This window comes from Clarias gariepinus, chromosome 10 (assembly GCF_024256425.1).
Source record: "Clarias gariepinus isolate MV-2021 ecotype Netherlands chromosome 10, CGAR_prim_01v2, whole genome shotgun sequence".
NCBI lineage: Eukaryota > Metazoa > Chordata > Actinopteri > Siluriformes > Clariidae > Clarias > Clarias gariepinus.
In genome coordinates, this window is record NC_071109.1 from 29,073,027 (window position 1) to 29,090,212 (window position 17,186).

The 17,186-nt window shown below is 41.8% G+C and overlaps 1 protein-coding gene across 1 annotated transcript in view; it reads left to right on the forward strand.

Moving 5' to 3' along the window:
* The first annotated feature begins 475 nt into the window (after positions 1-475).
* Positions 476-17,186, forward strand: part of mpped2 (metallophosphoesterase domain containing 2b) — a 29,002-nt gene continuing 12,291 nt past the window's right edge. The window contains exons 1-4 of the mRNA XM_053506527.1: positions 476-760; positions 3,974-4,202; positions 10,472-10,653; positions 13,204-13,429. Of these exons, the coding sequence (XP_053362502.1) occupies positions 4,054-4,202; positions 10,472-10,653; positions 13,204-13,429 (557 nt within the window). The 5' untranslated portion in view covers positions 476-760; positions 3,974-4,053. The remainder of the gene's footprint in view (positions 761-3,973; positions 4,203-10,471; positions 10,654-13,203; positions 13,430-17,186) is intronic.

The following is a 17,186-nucleotide window of genomic DNA, read 5'->3' on the forward strand; positions in this document are numbered from 1 at the left end:
TATTTTTCCTAATAACACTTTTATTGTGATAATGTGAAGTTTTAATCATATTATCATATAATACTGTATATCATATCATATATGTTTCCTCCCACAGTTCAAAGACATGCAGGATAAAGCGGGATAGATGCTAAGGGAGAGAGAGAGAGAGTGTTGTTGTTGTTGTTATATAATTATTATTATAGTTATTACTATATCTATAACAAATATGTTTTTATTATACATGTTTTTATTGTAATAATTCGTTTTCGTATTGTAGTAGTGTAAATAGAACATGGAAAATGGGAGTTTTCTTATAATAACAGCTTTTCAAGTAATAATGTGATATTGACACAAAATATTTATATCATATATATAATTATATTATACTATATATATTTTCAACTTTTAGCTTTACCCATTCTACAAATGAGTATTTCGGAAGGCTTTTGTCCCTTTTGGCCATCCATATTAGTTCAACTCCTCGGTTAATGGCACGGTTTATAGCAGCGTATGGAAACCAACCGCGTTGGACCCAGGTTCTGTGCTCTCTTGGCCCTTTAGGCCTTCCATAACTCAGACTACAGCTCCGTCTCCCTCCTTCCTCGTCTGTCTGTCGCATTTCAGCCGGAGGAGCCTCGGGGTCGAAGGTTCTGCCCTGCTCGCCTCGACCTCCACCTTTGCACGGCTCAAAAATCCCCGATTATCCGATTACGCCTGCTTGGGATACTTTAGCGGACGAGCCTCGCGCGTTTGGGGGAGAAAGCTCACGGGAGAAAAGGTAACACTCGACCGGGTTTTGTGGGGAAAAAGAAAAGAAAGCGGAGGCACAAAGCGGCGGGTTAGAGGTGGCTGCTCTGCTCGTCATGCTCCGGGAAGAAAAGATCACACGCTTTCCTGCCGCCGCTTCTTCCTCTGCTTTCGCCTTTTTGTGTTTTTCTGTTTCAGTTTCAATTTTTTTTATTTCGGCAACATTGTAACGTTTCGAGTTCGATCGCGCGCGCTCATTCAGCATCGCTCGTGCTTCTTCTTTAGATCTAAAAAAAAAAAAAAAAAACCACCGAATGAGGAAAGAGCGGGAATCATTAACAGCTTTAATAGCGCCGTGGAGCTCATTGGCTGATATTTTTTCCTCCATTTATGCTACACGTCTAAAAAACATTGATTTATTCTGAAATTAAAATGTCTCCGCTGTTATTTCCGAGCACGTTGACATATTTTGCGACCTTGGTGCACCTTCGAGGGCAGCTTTTTTAGCCTGCTCTGTGGAGGCCAGGCTCGGAGTCGAGCTTGATAATAATTGTGGAGTCCTGGGCTTCGAGTTTGGCTCGTCCGGCTTTGAATAATCGATCTTTTTTCCCCCCTTCTTGTTTATTCAACCTAAAATGATCCCTGTGCAGTGGTCACCTGGGTCAAAGTTCAAGTTTGGGGCGGAAAGGTTGGCCTCGGCCTTGTAGCTAAACGCCTGTGTGGAAGATTTACCTTCGAGCAAATGACCTGGAAGCTAAATTAGGTCAACTAGGCTGCACGGGTTATTGCAGCTCTGCCTCTGTCATTGGGATTCATTGGATACACACACACACACACACACACACACACACACACACAAAGGGCTTTAAACCTTACCTGTTCTTGTCACTGGGCTAGAGCTTTTGTACCTGTAGGGCTTGTTTTTACATGAAAATGTGTATCTGTATATAGCTTGTGTATGACTCTAAAAGACGCAAAAAATAATAATACACAGCTCCAGTTGGAAGGGATATATATTTTTGTTGAAAGTGTTTGTGATGGGTTGTGTTTAATACAGTATTCTTGTTTTTGTCAGAGAAGTGTCAGACTAACATTAACATCCCAGAGCAGTAACGCTAAAAAAGAAATAATAATAAAAAAAAATCTTTCTCTCGTAAACTGTTTTCACATGATGTAAAATATCATATTAAGAAAAAATGTCAATAAAAATCCTGGACTCGAAGTCCCAGAAGGCTGTGAATGTTCTGTATGATGCAGGATAGATCCTCTGATGGATCCCCCCCCCATACAGAGTCTGTATCTGTGTCTTGACGGTGAGATTAGCATGAAAGTTGAAGCTTTGGAAGCTGATCTGTTTGAGTCGAGCGTATGGACGTACAGTAGAAATGGGGAAGCTGGACGGCCGGAGTGCAGCTGCATCGCTTTCTTAACCTGGAGATGACGTGAGGGCTGAATCACACTGGGACCTTTATAGAGAGATAATCCAATAGTGATGTTGGAAGTTGTTTTTATAAAAAAAAAAAAAAAGAGACTGACAGGTGAATGGAGGAAGTTTAAACAAAAAAAAAAAAAAATTGTGATCAGCCAAGGGTTAATTAGAAAATGCACCTTACCTTAGAGGTCATTGAATATCACGTATTGATGTTAGATATTAGATTAGTGTTTGAGTTGTATAAGGTGGGTCTGTCCGTTAATCCTGTACAAAAGCCATGCCATCAACACACATTTCCTCAGAGTGTGTAAGATTTCTGACGTGTTTAAGGTGTATTAATGGTCGAGTGGGACTTCTGTTGTAAAATGTTATAAATAAATAAATGAAGTGTCTATAACTGAGGAAATGGACAAAGTGTTACTGTGGTCAGTCTGGCATACTCTGTGTGTGTGTGTGTGTGTGAGAGAGAGAGAGAGATGGTAATAAGCAATCTCTGTATGTGTCTATAATAAAGTATGGGTTTTTTTCACATCACCTTTAGAAATATTTACCTGTGTGTAAACATGGAAAAGGTACTAACATGTACCGTTTTTGCCACTAGGGTGAGAGGAGTAAACCTTCAGTAGTTTTTGTAGATATTCATTTTATTTATGGAAAGGTGAATGTAGTAGTGCAGATTTAAAAGAGGTAGTTGAATATTTATAGAGGTGATGTAGATGTATTACACACACACACACACACACACACACACACACACACACACACCATATACCATATATAAGATTGTGTTTATATAAAATATGTGTGTAAAATTTTGTCACACCACTTTTATTTCTATGTTTTTCGTGTGAAAACAGAATATAAATTATATAATTGAAATATCATTTATTTGGCTTAACTTTTGTAAAATAAATAATGGCACGGTGAATAAAGTTATGGTATATATTCGTCTGAGGTTGTACTTGCCTAATACCAACATGCGCGATAATCAGATGATTTTTATTATGTTTTATTACATACAGTTTTAGTAGAATCCTGTTTGACGTTTTCCTTCAACATGCATAATTAGACCTTACGAACCACTATTGTATTATTTGCATTTTGCTTATCTTGAGGAAAAAATATATAATTATTATAATTAATTCTATCACAGTGTGCGGGGAAAAATATTTTTCTGCTCGGTGGTGTAAATACTGAAGGGGATCCTCGGTCCTGTGTGTGTATGTTTACCATTTCTCGACTAGGTTTTTTACATTTGTCTTGATGTTCTGTTTGTGTGTGTGTGTGTGTGTGTGTGTTATAATGCATGTGGTTTGGGGTAAAAATAGACTTTAATACGCCACAGTATTTATCCGGGTCAGTGTTGCGGCAGATCCGAGGTCTATCCCGTAAACAACAAGCGCCAGTCTATATAGCATTGTACCGTCACACACACAGATTTACACAACTAGGGGTGATTAAAAGGCATCAAATCACCTACTAGCAGGCCATTTTTTATATAAGCATGAGGAAACCTGGGAACCCAGAGGAAACCACAATACTTAGTGCAAGTTAACATATAAATCATAATATAATGATGATCTTCGCTGCACTAAAAGCACTATGTTTTCTCAGACAAGCATATTGTTGCATAATAGAGTATATTGAGAAATTGATATTGTATTGTCATATAGGACACAGAGGCTTCTGTCCTCAGGGTTTTTTTTAATTTTTTATAAATAAACCCCTTATAAAAACAAAAAAAACACAAGGAATCTGTCAAATCTCTCTCTCTCTCTCCATCGCTCATCATCCTCTCCAACTCTCTTTCAGGTGCGGATTTTGGGCGGGCGGGCGTTGAGTGATGCCCGCTGCGTGGCGCGTTGATCCTGTTGCCCCCCGCTGACCTGCCCATGACCCCAGGAAGCGGCGTTATGGCGCGTCGAGGCTCCTCCCACTCGAAGGTGACCATCACGGTAGACGAGTACAGCTCGAACCCCACGCAGGCCTTCACACACTACAACATCAACCAGAGCCGCTTCCAGCCTCCTCACGTGCACATGTGAGTCAGCGTCGCTTCCCGTTTTTTTCCGGCCTCGTGGCCGCCTTGTTGCTCTTCGCTCATTGATCCGATTGATCAGCACTCTGGGAACTGACATCTGGTGGCTTTTGGGTCTCCAGGTGGCCTGGGGGTGTGGTGGTGGAGGTGGTGGTGGTGGGGGTGTTGTAAATGTAAATTGGGATGACGTGTGAGCGGAGGAGGGGCGTAAAAAAAAAAAAACTGTAGAAAGTGCAGTAAGGGGAAAAAAATCAACAAGGCTATTGTGATGCTTGGTTGCTCTGACTGCTTTTATATCCCCTGAAGTGTTTTATTCTTTATTGCATATTTAACAAGGAGAAAATTGTCAGCGTGAACGTGTTAAAATATCATCAGGACTCCTGTGGGTAATTTGGCATATTTGGCTGTTGTTTTATATTTATTTATATTTATTATTATTATTGTTGTTATTGTTATTTAGAAAGAAGCATATCTTTATATTTTATAATCTTGTCTTCTAAGCTTTCTGTCAGATTTCACAGAGCTGTCCAGTGAGCTCAGATACAGTGCAGTAGATTTATGACTTATTTGTATTTAATATTGATAGGATCTTAAATCAGGATGCCAGTTAGGGATTTGGAAATTGAATATTGGCACATCCTCGTTCTTGAATAATGCAAGCCGAATAAAATTACCAGCCCCGTACCCCGGTTTCACTTTATACACACACACACACACACACACACATACAGACTTGCACACTCGCGCACATGATTGAAAAGATACTGAGCACTCAGCATCCAAGAAAAAAAAAAAGAAATGAAAGAAAGAGAAAGAAAACCAGCGGCAGGTTTGCAAGGTTAACACTGATAAAGACATCCGGGCATGTGCCTCGCAACAAGGCTGCCATCGTGTTCCTGTACTTATTAACCAGGAGAGGGGTCAAAGGTCAGCTCAGTTGATTAGCCGTTTAACAACGCCTCTTTGACCCGAGGGGCAGAGCTCGGCTTTTCACCGCCGCGCCTATTGACCGCCGATGATGATGCTCTAATGACGGCGCGAGGACGGGGAGGAAGAAGGCTGATTAGAGCGAAACCTCTGGCGCAATTAAAACCGCTCAGGAGGGAAAGGATGGTGAACGCTGCGTGCTAGGTTTATACCCGAACGTTGTCTGGGATTAGATTTCCCCCGTCTTGTGTATGTGATGTACGTTTTGTATTGTAAAAAAAAAAATAAACAAAAAGACTGTTGAACAAAAACAAGAAAAATAAACAGTTACAATTTTTGTATCCATTCATTTACAAATGCGTTATATTTCCGAACTCGTCCTATCTCTCATGGTCGTTGCGATATCTATCTACGTTCGGTTTTTCAACCCGTATCATACAGCCTTAATCTCGCATCCTGTCTGTAAAAATAAAGCGCGGCTTTAATAAACGTCCTTCACCGCGGCAGGCGTTTAATCATTTAATCAGCGAGCCTGATTGTGTGATTGGGCTATTGTATTAGTTTTGATTGACAGAACGTTTATTTATATATTTATTTATTTTTGCGTTCTAATTGGCTCTCGGTAGTGAGAGTACGCAGATTGCGTTTTTTTGTTTACACGAACAAAATATCCGACTCGTTTAAAGCGTCTGTCGCCCCCGATCGCTGTGAGGATGAATAATTTTGTCGCAGAAATGTGACTGAATAAAGCGGGTCGTGTCTTAAAGCGTTTGGCTACACAACAGGTTGATTTGCTTTCGATACTGTATAAACTGTACGCATGTGTCAGGGAATCGATTCTACGATCAAATTATTGGAAATGTGTTTATGCGTGCATTACTCTGTAATGAAATCCTCATCTAAACGGACTGCTAATTAGCGTCAAAGTTGAATGTTGCATCCTTTCGAAGTTAAAAGGAGAGAGGCGATATTAAAGCGCGGTTAAATAATTAGTCGAGAGTAACTCATAAACCACTTGTGGGCGTAAAGGGGGCTTGATGATCGACGCGCTACTGGCACTGGTAATGCTCCGCTGGTGAGCTTCGAGCGAGACGCCGCATGCAGCCGTGACTCACTCACCCGGTTCATTCATTTCATTTGCTGTTTAGGATTTAGTTTTGCCGAAAACGACCATAAAACATGTGATCGTGTGATTTCCCTCTTAATCATCATCATGTGTGACCGTCTATGGGTACGATGCTATATAGACCTCGGAACTGTGATATTTCTTTGCCCATGTGACCAATTTGTTTTGTTTTTTTCATTTTTTTTCTCAGTCATGTTTGTATAGTTGGTTAAAATGAAATAAAACCTACTTCATCATATTGCCCAGGTTGCGGGGAAAAAAAGGTACAGTCACTTTCTGTTGCACAATCCTGAGCAACGGGAATCACGAGGGACCAACCGATTCAATATTATCACAATACTTGGGTGCCGATTTAATCTGTATTGTCACAATTTTATAAATATCCAGATTCAATATTATTATTTTGTTAAAATTTTGTTATAATTCTAAACAAACTTGGCAAATAGTCTGCTCTTACTACACAGGATGCTGTGCTGCCTGCTGATGTGTGAATAGTTTAGAGTGCGCCACCTGTAGCTTTTTACAGGGAACTGCAACTTTTCGTCACCTTAAATGCAAACATAATTAAATAAGTACATCGTTACATCATGTGTGTGTGTGTATATATAATACATCTCTATATAAATCGCATTTCTGACATAGACTTCAACATAGAAAATTAGACCAGAACTGTTTTCTTCTTCTGCACAATTTAGATTGGTGAGAGTGACAGGCTTGTACCCACGCCTCGTCGTCTCATGCCTGACAAACAATCCTGCTCTTCGGTTTGTACACTTGTTGTTGAGTGCAATTGCCGGTGTTCACAAACTGCATTAAGGAATGAATCGAGATTGCCTTCCCCCCCCCAGTTTTTTTGTAGTCAGTGTTTAGATACAGCAACTCAGCCGGTAATGGGTGCAATTTGTTTCTGCGTCAACCCCGCCCACCTCCCCCTACCTCCATTTACATCATCCAGCGAGATGTATGGAGAAAACGCATTTAGTTAGGTTAGTAAATGTATGAATTATTAACACTTTGAGCTCGGGTGAAGGTACAGTACGAATGTGTTGTTTTTTATTTTTTTATTTTTTTTATTCTGTGCAGGGATGGATCTGAGATGTTAAACTCTCGATAAAAAAATTCTGAATAGGCCACAGGCTGTATTCAGACATTGTCTTCTTCGTCGTCGTCGTCGTCGTTGTTGTTGTATTCTTCTGTCGTGCCGTTGGAAGCCTGTGGTGCATTAATCGATCCCAGCAGGGCTATTAGACTTTTAACTCCACTACTTCGCCCTAATTTTGACTATTAGTGATGATAATTGGATTTTGCATCAAGTCAGCCATTGCTGTTTTGTCTCTCGGTTGAATGACTATACACACACTCACACACATGCACACACACTAAGGGGCCCTACGTGTGGCAAGACAATCTCCCCCACAGCATTACACCACCGGGAGCAGCCTGAACCCCTTGGTACAAGGCAGGCTGGATCCATGCTTCCATGTTTTTTTCTCCACAATCCAAATGTCAACTCGTCAGACCAGGAGACGGTTTTCCAATCTTGTATTGAACGATTTTGGTGAGTCCATGGGACCTGTAGACTGAGCTCCCTGTTCCTGGCTGACAGGAGTGCCACCCGGTGTGGTCTTGTGTTGCTGCAGCCCATCTGCTTCCAGGTTCACCACGTCATGTGTTCAGAGATGCTCTTCGGCACACCTCAGTTGTTACGAGATGTTATTTGAGTTACTGCTTTTCTCTCAGTTCTCTCAGACTATTCACCTCCGACCTCTGGGTTTTTTTTTCTCCCAGAGAACTGCTGGGATATTTTCTCTTTTTCAGGCCCTTCTAGAGACGTTGTGGATGAAAATATGCGGACCAGTCCGTCTGGCACCAACCACCATGCCATGTGGGTTACACTATGTAAATGCAACGTAACTAGTTTCCTCCAGCCTGGGTAACTTGTGTGAATATCCTGTTTTCATATGTTAATCGCGCCTGCAGTGTTTTTCTTGCCGGTGAGTTCAAACCGCCTGCAACTTCACAAAGTACCCCATGTGCTCTTTATTTTTTTTGTAATATTACTCAAAATGAAAGTTAAAATGACAAAAATCCAATAAGTCATTTATTTATTTTTTTTAAAACTTGTTTAAAAAAAAATAACGGAGATTTCATCATCTGGTGCCGCATGATATTAGGTGACACATGCCGGGAGTGTGGCGGTAATGAACAGATGACATGAAATGGCTGCCATCTGAATGTATTCCGCTATTAATGATGATAATTAAGCTTAATTAGGATTATTCAGTTATTTACACCATGTTGGCCGGCTGCTTAAAATGGCTCGTAGAAGACGGATTTAAACCTATACCCACATGATGACTATACTCTGATGTTACTGCACCGGTGCAGAACTATCACGCAGAGTAAACCCGAATACGCTGTTTATTCAGCTGGTTCTATCACAGACACTTTTATACCAGACCAGGTACTTTACTGCCCCCGTGTAGTCTCACCACCTCCACCTGCCCCGGGCAACTTTACTGATGACGAGTCAGGGAACTGCTCACCTGCCTGCAGTTGAATAATGAAAAACACAGCCTGATGGTGGAAGTTTTTCCCCCAGTGTGGTCACCGGCCAAGTCGCTCGCACCAGTCGGTTCCCCCGAGCGTTCGGCGGCTAACGACTGAGCGGGACAACAGATACGGCGTGCTTCCTGAGAGACGTGTGTAACAAACGCCGTCTGCCCTCTTCCACATCCCCGAGCTCACGGGTGCCTGTGATTGGTTAGTGTTGGGCCGAAGACGCAGTGATCGAACTTTCTTTCTTTATTTCTTTGTCTCTATTTTCTGTCATTCTTCTTTTTCAAATTTCTTTCTCTTTTTTTCCTTATAGCTCTATTTTAAGAATTATCTTTATAATTATTCTTTTTTCTTTCATACTTTCTCATTTTTCTTGTAAGATCTCTTTCTTTTCTTTTCTCTCTTTCGATTTTCTATCATTCACCTCTGTTTTTTTTTTTCTTTTTTCCTTTTTTTCACCTTGTTTTTCTCTCTCTATTTTTATCATTTTTCTTTCTTTCTTTTATTTTTTCTTTCTTTCTTTCTATAGTTTTTCCTTTTAACACATTATTTTCTATTTCTTTCTTTCTTTTTTCTTTCTTTCTTTCTTTCTTTCTTTCTTCGTTTTCTGTCATTTATCTTTTTGCCTTTTTTCTTTTTCTCTTTTTTTTCTTTCTTCTCACTCTAATTTCACTTTCTCTTATTTTCTTTTTTTAATTTCTTTCTTTCTGTCATTCTGAATTTTCTGTCGTTCACCTCTGTCTTGTTTTTCCTTTTTTCCTTTATTTTTCCTTCTTGTTTTTACTTTTAACACATTATTTTCTATTTCTTTCTTTCTTTTTTCTTTCTTTCTTTCTTTCTTTCTTTCTTTCTTCGTTTTCTGTCATTTATCTTTTTGCCTTTTTTCTTTTTCTCTTTTTTTTCTTTCTTCTCACTCTAATTTTACTTTCTCTTATTTTCTTTTTTAAATTTCTTTCTTTCTGTCATTCTGAATTTTCTGTCATTCACCTCTGTCTTGTTTTTCCTTTTTTCCTTTATTTTTCCTTCTTGTTTTTACTTTTAACACATTATTTTCTATTTCTTTCTTTCTTTTTCCTTAATGTTCTGTCACTAATCTCTCTGCCTTTTTAATTTTTCTCTTTCTTTCTTTTTTTCTTTCGTTCTTTCTTAACTTCTCTCCAAATTTTTTGGTCACTCGATCTGTTCCAGTTTTTCGGTCACTTCATTGTGGTTAAGCGCTCAGCTCTTTTCCTCAGGTGTAAATTCTGACTTTTTGTTCGCGCCGTGTCTCAGACGTTCTCCTCCTGATGAGTTACTTTAGGTTTTTCTCTCAGCACTTGAACTAGTTGAACTAGAATTGAACAGAAAACCAGAAAAATATCTCTGTCGCCCCGAACACTGCTAATGCTGTGCACTGAGTCAGAGGCTTGGGGACTGTGGTGCTGATGGCAATGATGGCAGTTGTGGTGGTGAGGATGATGATGGAAGTGGTGGTAATGATGATGTGGTGGTGATGGTGAGGTGATGGTGAGGATGGCAGTGGTGGTGGTGGTCATGATGATGATGATGATGGCAGTGGTGGTGGTGGTCATGATGATGATGATGATGATGATGATGGAAGTGATGGTGATGATGATGATGATGATCAGGCAGTAATACTGACTCTCTGGTTCTGTTGCAGGGTGGAACCCATTCCCTACGATGCCCCTAAACCAGCAGGACACACGCGATTCGTGTGCGTCTCAGACACACACTCGAGGACAGATGGCATCCAGATGCCGTACGGCGACGTGCTGCTCCACACGGGTGACTTCACTGAACTCGGCCTCCCGTCTGAGGTGAAGAAGTTTAACGACTGGTTAGGTGAGGACCTGCTGATGTCTCTGATCCTCTGCACTGACTTACTGTCTGCAACCTGCAGCACACACACACACACACACACACACACACACACACACACTCTGATACAGTGTGCATACACTGATACAGGGAACGCGCGCGCATATAAACACACACACACACACACACACACACACACTCTGATACAACAGACACACACATAGTACATATAGTACACACACACTCTGATACAGTGCACATGCGCGCACACACACACAGACACACACACACACACACAGACACACACTCTGATACAGTGCACACACACACACACACACACACACACACTCTGATACAGTGCACACACACACACACACACACACACACACACACTCTGATACAGTGCACACACACACACACACACACACACACACACACACACACAGACTCTGATACAGTGCACACACACACACACACACACACACACACACACTGATACAGTGAACACGCGCGTGCACATTTATATTTAGGCATTTTGACACTTATCCACTGAGCTACCCCTGGCCCACACACACACACACACAGTACATATAGTACATACACACACACACACACACACACACACACACACTCCTGAGTGACGCCGTAAACTCCTGCGGCTTTGCATGGGGGAAATATCAGGGCGTGGCCAGGCGTGTGTAACGGGTGTCATGTACGCCTTACAGGTTGTTACAGCGGAATCACCGCGGGAAGCTGATTGTAAGTGGGCTGTAGCGTACGAGCTCAGGTACGAACACCGTCATGTCCGTCAGACGCCGTCACTGTCGGAACGATGAACACCGTCTCATTTCAGTTTGAACGGCACTTCTTTGAGGGTGCAGATGCCTATTTTACCCCCGCACACACACACACACACACACACACACACACACACACACACACGGTGTGTTTATACTATCAGTCGTCGTTTTGAAGCTGATCGATTCCAGCACGGTGTCGCTCAATAAGATGCTCGTCTCCTCTCTGATCCCAGCGTCTGATTTTACATGATACTATGCGATGTGAGACAGCGAGGATTAATGATAAAAGCGAGACAGACTACAGCGTCGTCCTTCACTACAGATCACTTGATCAGACATCAGACATCTTACGGCGCTTAAACCGGACCGTGCAGCAGCTCAGGTCTGCGAGCAGGAAAAAAACTGATACCTGAACATAAGGCAGGGATGTTGTTGACATCTAAAGGCGGCTCAGGGTGTGTGTGTGTGTGTGTGTGTGTGTGTGTGTGTGTGTGTCGCAATCTTGGTGTTCACATCCTCCACATCTGTATAATAACAGCCTCGACGAACGGAAACTCGCATTTCAGCCCGCGCGCTCGTTCCTTCAAGTCCCGCCGCTCAGCTGGTCTCGGAGGATCGCGCCGCGTCAGCGCTTCTCAAACCCACACATCGATTTCACAATTCATGTAGCGTCCTCGTACCTGCCTGCCATATGGCCGCTTTGCTCTTCTAATTAAAATGCCATATTTAACTTGTACCAGACCCTGAATGACTTTACACACACACACACACACACAACACACACACACACACACACAACGCCGCTGCATCCACTGGGAAACAGGATTCTCTTTCTTCTCTCTGTCCCTCAGTCTTTATTTTTTCCCGCCTTCTCCGCTTTCTTTTCATGTTTTTTTTTTATATTTTTCATTCCATTCAGATTCATTTTTCTCATTTATTTTCTTCCTTACATTTATTTCCTTTCCACACATTTTTCTTCCTTTTTCTTTTTAGTTTGTCTTTGCTAAGTGCTGCTAATTAAATATAATACTTTTCACTTTATTATTGTTTTTTAAATTCTCATATAAAATCCCAAATATTTCTCTCCCCGACCCCTTCCTTCTTTTTCCTCTTTGTTTATTTTTAGATTTTAATCTATTCCTTCCTTTCTTCCAGATTTCCAGTCTTTCGTTCTTTCTTTACTTTTCTTTCTTGCTTTCTAGGTTTAGATTTTGCTTCCTTCCTTCCTTGCATCCTTTCTTCCAGATTTCCAGCTTTCTTTTTTTCTTTTTAGATTTATTTTTTAGCTCCTTCCTTCCTTTGATATATCCAGTCTTACTTTCTTCCTTTCTTTCTTTGTTAGCTCATTCCTTTTTTTCTTCCTTTCTTTGATATTTCTTTCTTTCTCTTTTTAGGTTATTTATTTCTATAATATTTGCGTAGTTGCTTGTTTGCTTTTTGTTTTTTTACTGCATTCTTTTAATTTTCTATTTGTTTTCTTTACTTTTCTTTATTACTTTTTTGCTTTTCAATTTTTCTGACTTTACTTTTTAAAGCAGTTTGTGTTTTTTATTGCTTTTCCTCCTTTTTTCCTCTCCCATACACACTCTCCATCTCTCTCTCTCTCTCTCTCTCTCTCTCTCATTACAGCCATTCTCCCTACAGTATCTTGGGTCTGATAACAGTAATTGTGTCCGGTCTCCTCTCTGCAGGTTATACTGCTTCTCATTTAAACCCCTTTCGGCCGCGTGCATTTTCACTCTGTTGTTTGATCGCGTCTCGTCTGCACCCGCAGGAAGCCTGCCCTACGAGTACAAGGTGGTCATCGCCGGGAACCACGAGCTGACGTTCGACAAGGACTTCATGGCCGACCTGGTCAAGCAGGACTACTACCGCTTCCCCTCTGTGTCGAAGCTGCGGCCCGAGGACTTTGATAACGTTCAGTCTCTCCTCACGAACTGCATCTACCTGCAGGACTCCGAGGTCACGATCAAAGGCTTCAGGATATACGGGACCCCGTGGTGAGTCACACACCTGTTTATTTGGGGAAATCGCACTCCTCGGTGTTTACATGTCCAGGTTGAGAAGCGTCGAATAAAATATTCACACTTGCATCTTTAGCTACATTCGCCTTTTTTAATGCTTTATGGGTGTCTCTCTCTCTCTCTGTCTCTCTCTCTCTGTCTCTCTCTTTCTCTGTCTCTCTCTGTCTCTCTTTCTCTCTCTCTGTCTCTCTCTCTCTCTCTCTCTGTCTCTCTCTCTGTCTGTCTCTGTCTCTCTCTCTCTGTCTCTCTCTCTCTCTCTCTCTCTCTCTGTCTCTCTCTCTCTGTCTCTCTCTCTGTCTCTCTCTGTCTCTCTCTCTCTCTCTCTGTCTCTCTGTCTCTCTCTGTCTCTCTCTCTGTCTCTCTCTCTCTGTCTCTCTGTCTCTCTCTGTCTAACCACCCCCACTCCCTCCGTTTTATGGCTTATGCTTCTGTCTCTGAGATGGGCAAGGACAGATCTTTCAGCTGTGGCACTTCATCAATAATGTGATGTTTGTCCTTGGTCTCAGTCCCTCAGAGAAAAATTGAATTAGTAACAGAAGAACCGAGTGGGAGTTACGTTTGGACTTCCTGATTATGAACTATAAACAAGAGAGGGAGAGGAAGCTCCAATAGCTTTAAGTCCTTGGCGATGAAGTGGCTATTGAAAACCTCCTTTACTTTTGGCTTTTCGTGTTTTTCTGCCGCACGTAACGAGCTATTGAGCGGCCCTGTTTTAAAAGGGTTTTTTCTTTCATTCTCAAAGTCTTTTATAAACATTTATTGGCTTCCACTCAGAATCTGAGCTCGGCCGCTTTCGATTGGCGAGCTCACCGTGACACGGTTAGACCCAGCAAAGCCACGCCATGCTCTGCTGACTCCTAGCTATGCTCCTGTAGGTCTAGAATAAGGCCGGGAGTCGCAGTCGTCTTTAATGGAGCTGCACGGAGCTTAATGTTTTTTCTGCATCACGGCCATTTAGCATCGCTCTGCTGGTTTTAAAGCAAATGTCCTTTTCTTTTTCTTTATTTCATTTAATTGTATTGCAATTTGGCTTTTGGAGATTTTCCGATAAGACGCCCCGGCTAATGGTCCTGCGTTTATCACAAATGCTACAGAGAGTACTGAGAGGAAGCGAGATCTTGGTTATAAATCACAATGGGGCGGGGTTCTGAGCTGTTCGAGGATAAGCTGTGTCCAGAAGAACGTTACTCTCAAAAGGCTTGTTTTTTTCTCTCTCACCTTTATGGCTTGTCCTAAGGGTGTAAATACTTTCACACTCCACTATACGGGTGTCATGGTTTAAATTTTCCTCTATGTGATAACCGAAATCAGCTCACACATAAATGCACATAGGGTGTGTAAGTATATACATGTGGTAAACACTCATTGGCCACTTTATTAGGTACACCCTGCTAGTACCGGGGTGGACTCGATTCGTCCTCCAGAGCCGCCTTAATTCTTCATGGCACCGATTTAACAAGGTGCTGGAAACATTCTGTGGAGATTTTGGTCCATACTGAGATAACATCCCGGATGCAACTCTTCCGGTCCACCACGTTCCAGACGTGCTCTATTGGATTGAGGTCTGGTGACGTGATTTCAGCTTTGCCACGTTGGTCATAAATGGATGGACACGGCCAGCAGCAATGCTCAAAGGGGCCCAAAGGGTGCCAAGTCTCCCCCATGCCATTACACCACCAACAGCAGCATGAACCATTGATACAAGGCAAGGTGTATCCATGCTTTCATGCTGTTTATGCCAAATTCTGACCCAACTGGCAAAATTTCCAGTTCTTGGCTGACACCCGGTGTGCTCTTCTGCTGCTGTCGCCCATCTGCTTCAACGCGTTATGTGTTCAGAGATGCCTGTCTTCATGATACCTCGGTTATAACGAGATGTGATTTGAGTTACTGTTGCCTTTCTATCAGCTTGAGCCCTTTGATCATTCTCCTCCAACCTCAGGCATCAACAAGGATATCTTCTCATGTTGTCATCACTGTATATTTTTCTCTTGTTCAGACCATTCTCTGTAAACCCTAGAGATGTACAGTACAGTAGGGAGCTGTATTAGTATTAGTATTAGTAATATTTGAAATCGAATGAATGCAGCCTTTGCCACTCAGGTTTATTACTCTGCATGTTAACGACGCTGGCGTTTACGTTCTTTAAGTGAAAACCGATCCGTTCCGTTCAGCGCTCGCCAAAAAATGAGCGTGTTCAATGGACAATGCTCCTTTATGTGTTTATGCACAGCAGTGTGTGTGTGTATGGTGCATCAACCTGTGTGTGTGTGTGTGTTAATGTGTGTTCGTGTATATGTGCGTGTATGATATATTTTTTAATTAATTTAAGATTTATTTATATATAAATTGTATTTGTTTTCAATATTATATACACTGTATTTACATTTGAATTATTCTTTGTTATTTGTTGACCCTTTCAATTGTTTGATCTCTTTAATCTGTTAGTTAAAAGGTCGTCACATTGAGCAATCAAAAGCATTGAATAAAAAAAAAACCAACAACATGACCACTTATTTATTATTCTCTATTTTAAGCTTCCAATATTTGTTAAGAAACGTTTGAATGAAACTCTTCGCTTTGTGCTTCGATGCTATCAGTGCTCGCTGTAAGAACTTTATTTAAGAGACTGAGAGTCTGAGCGGAGGTTAAAGTGGAGACCTTCAGCTCGTGCACAGTTATTCAGTTTAATTCAGCAGGACAGCGTTATAGTCCATGGGCACAAACACACACACACGCACGCACGCAGACAATGTTATACCTGCTGACAGATGACTACTTAACTAAAGAATATAAGGTTTTTGAGTAACCACGTCTCAAGGCTGTGTGAGAATGTGATGTGGATGAAAAAGACCAAGGACGGGACCATGGAGACGAGAGCCATCGCAGCCTGGAGACTTGGTTTATGATTTAGTTTTAATCGTAACGTAACGTTTTTAAAAGATTGTTTGTTTTTGAGATTTCAGAGCATTTCTTCGATCGTACACGTGTGATATTTTTTCTTTCCTTCTTTCTTCACTTATTTATTTTTGTTAAGGCTTTGTCCTCCAACAATTTTTTTTCTACTTTCCTAAAATTTTTCTAAAAGTACTCGCAGCGAGCAGAACACAAGGCACTCAACAAGCGAGAAGATCTCGCCCAGAACACACAATATCTCTGGCTGCCGAGAGGAAATGAGATTCTCGGTTCGGAGCAAGCAGAAGCAGCCATGTGGGGTCGAAGGAGGGGGAGTTGGAGGGGGAGGGAGGTGGGTGACTCTTTCGGTCCTGCTTTTTTTCCCAGCCTCTCCCGCAGGAAGTGGCCTTTGTTCCTGAACATCCTGCCTCTTTGTTGGGATTGCGGATCAGACGTCGGGCTGACCCAGGCTGCGCTGACCTACCTGACCTCGGGGCCCCAACAAGCACCGAGGTCATTTCCACTGCCTCATTCTTCTCGGCACAAAGAGCTCAGCCAGGCTCGAATCTCCCGGCGATGCTCGTCTGTGTTGTGGGGCCAACAGATACACAGGCTCGAGTAAAAAAAAAAAAAAAAGATTATTTCTCATGTTTTCATTTCATGGTGGTTCTGACCTTTTTCTGCTTCTGACCCAGACAAGGCTGATGATTATTCAAACAACGTTGCTCCAGATATCTTCAAGATCCCACTCAGATTTTTTTGTTTTTTGTTTTTTTTCCCCTAAGGCAACTTGCACTTATAAGATGACTTACAGAATGACACAAAGTAGCATAAGCTC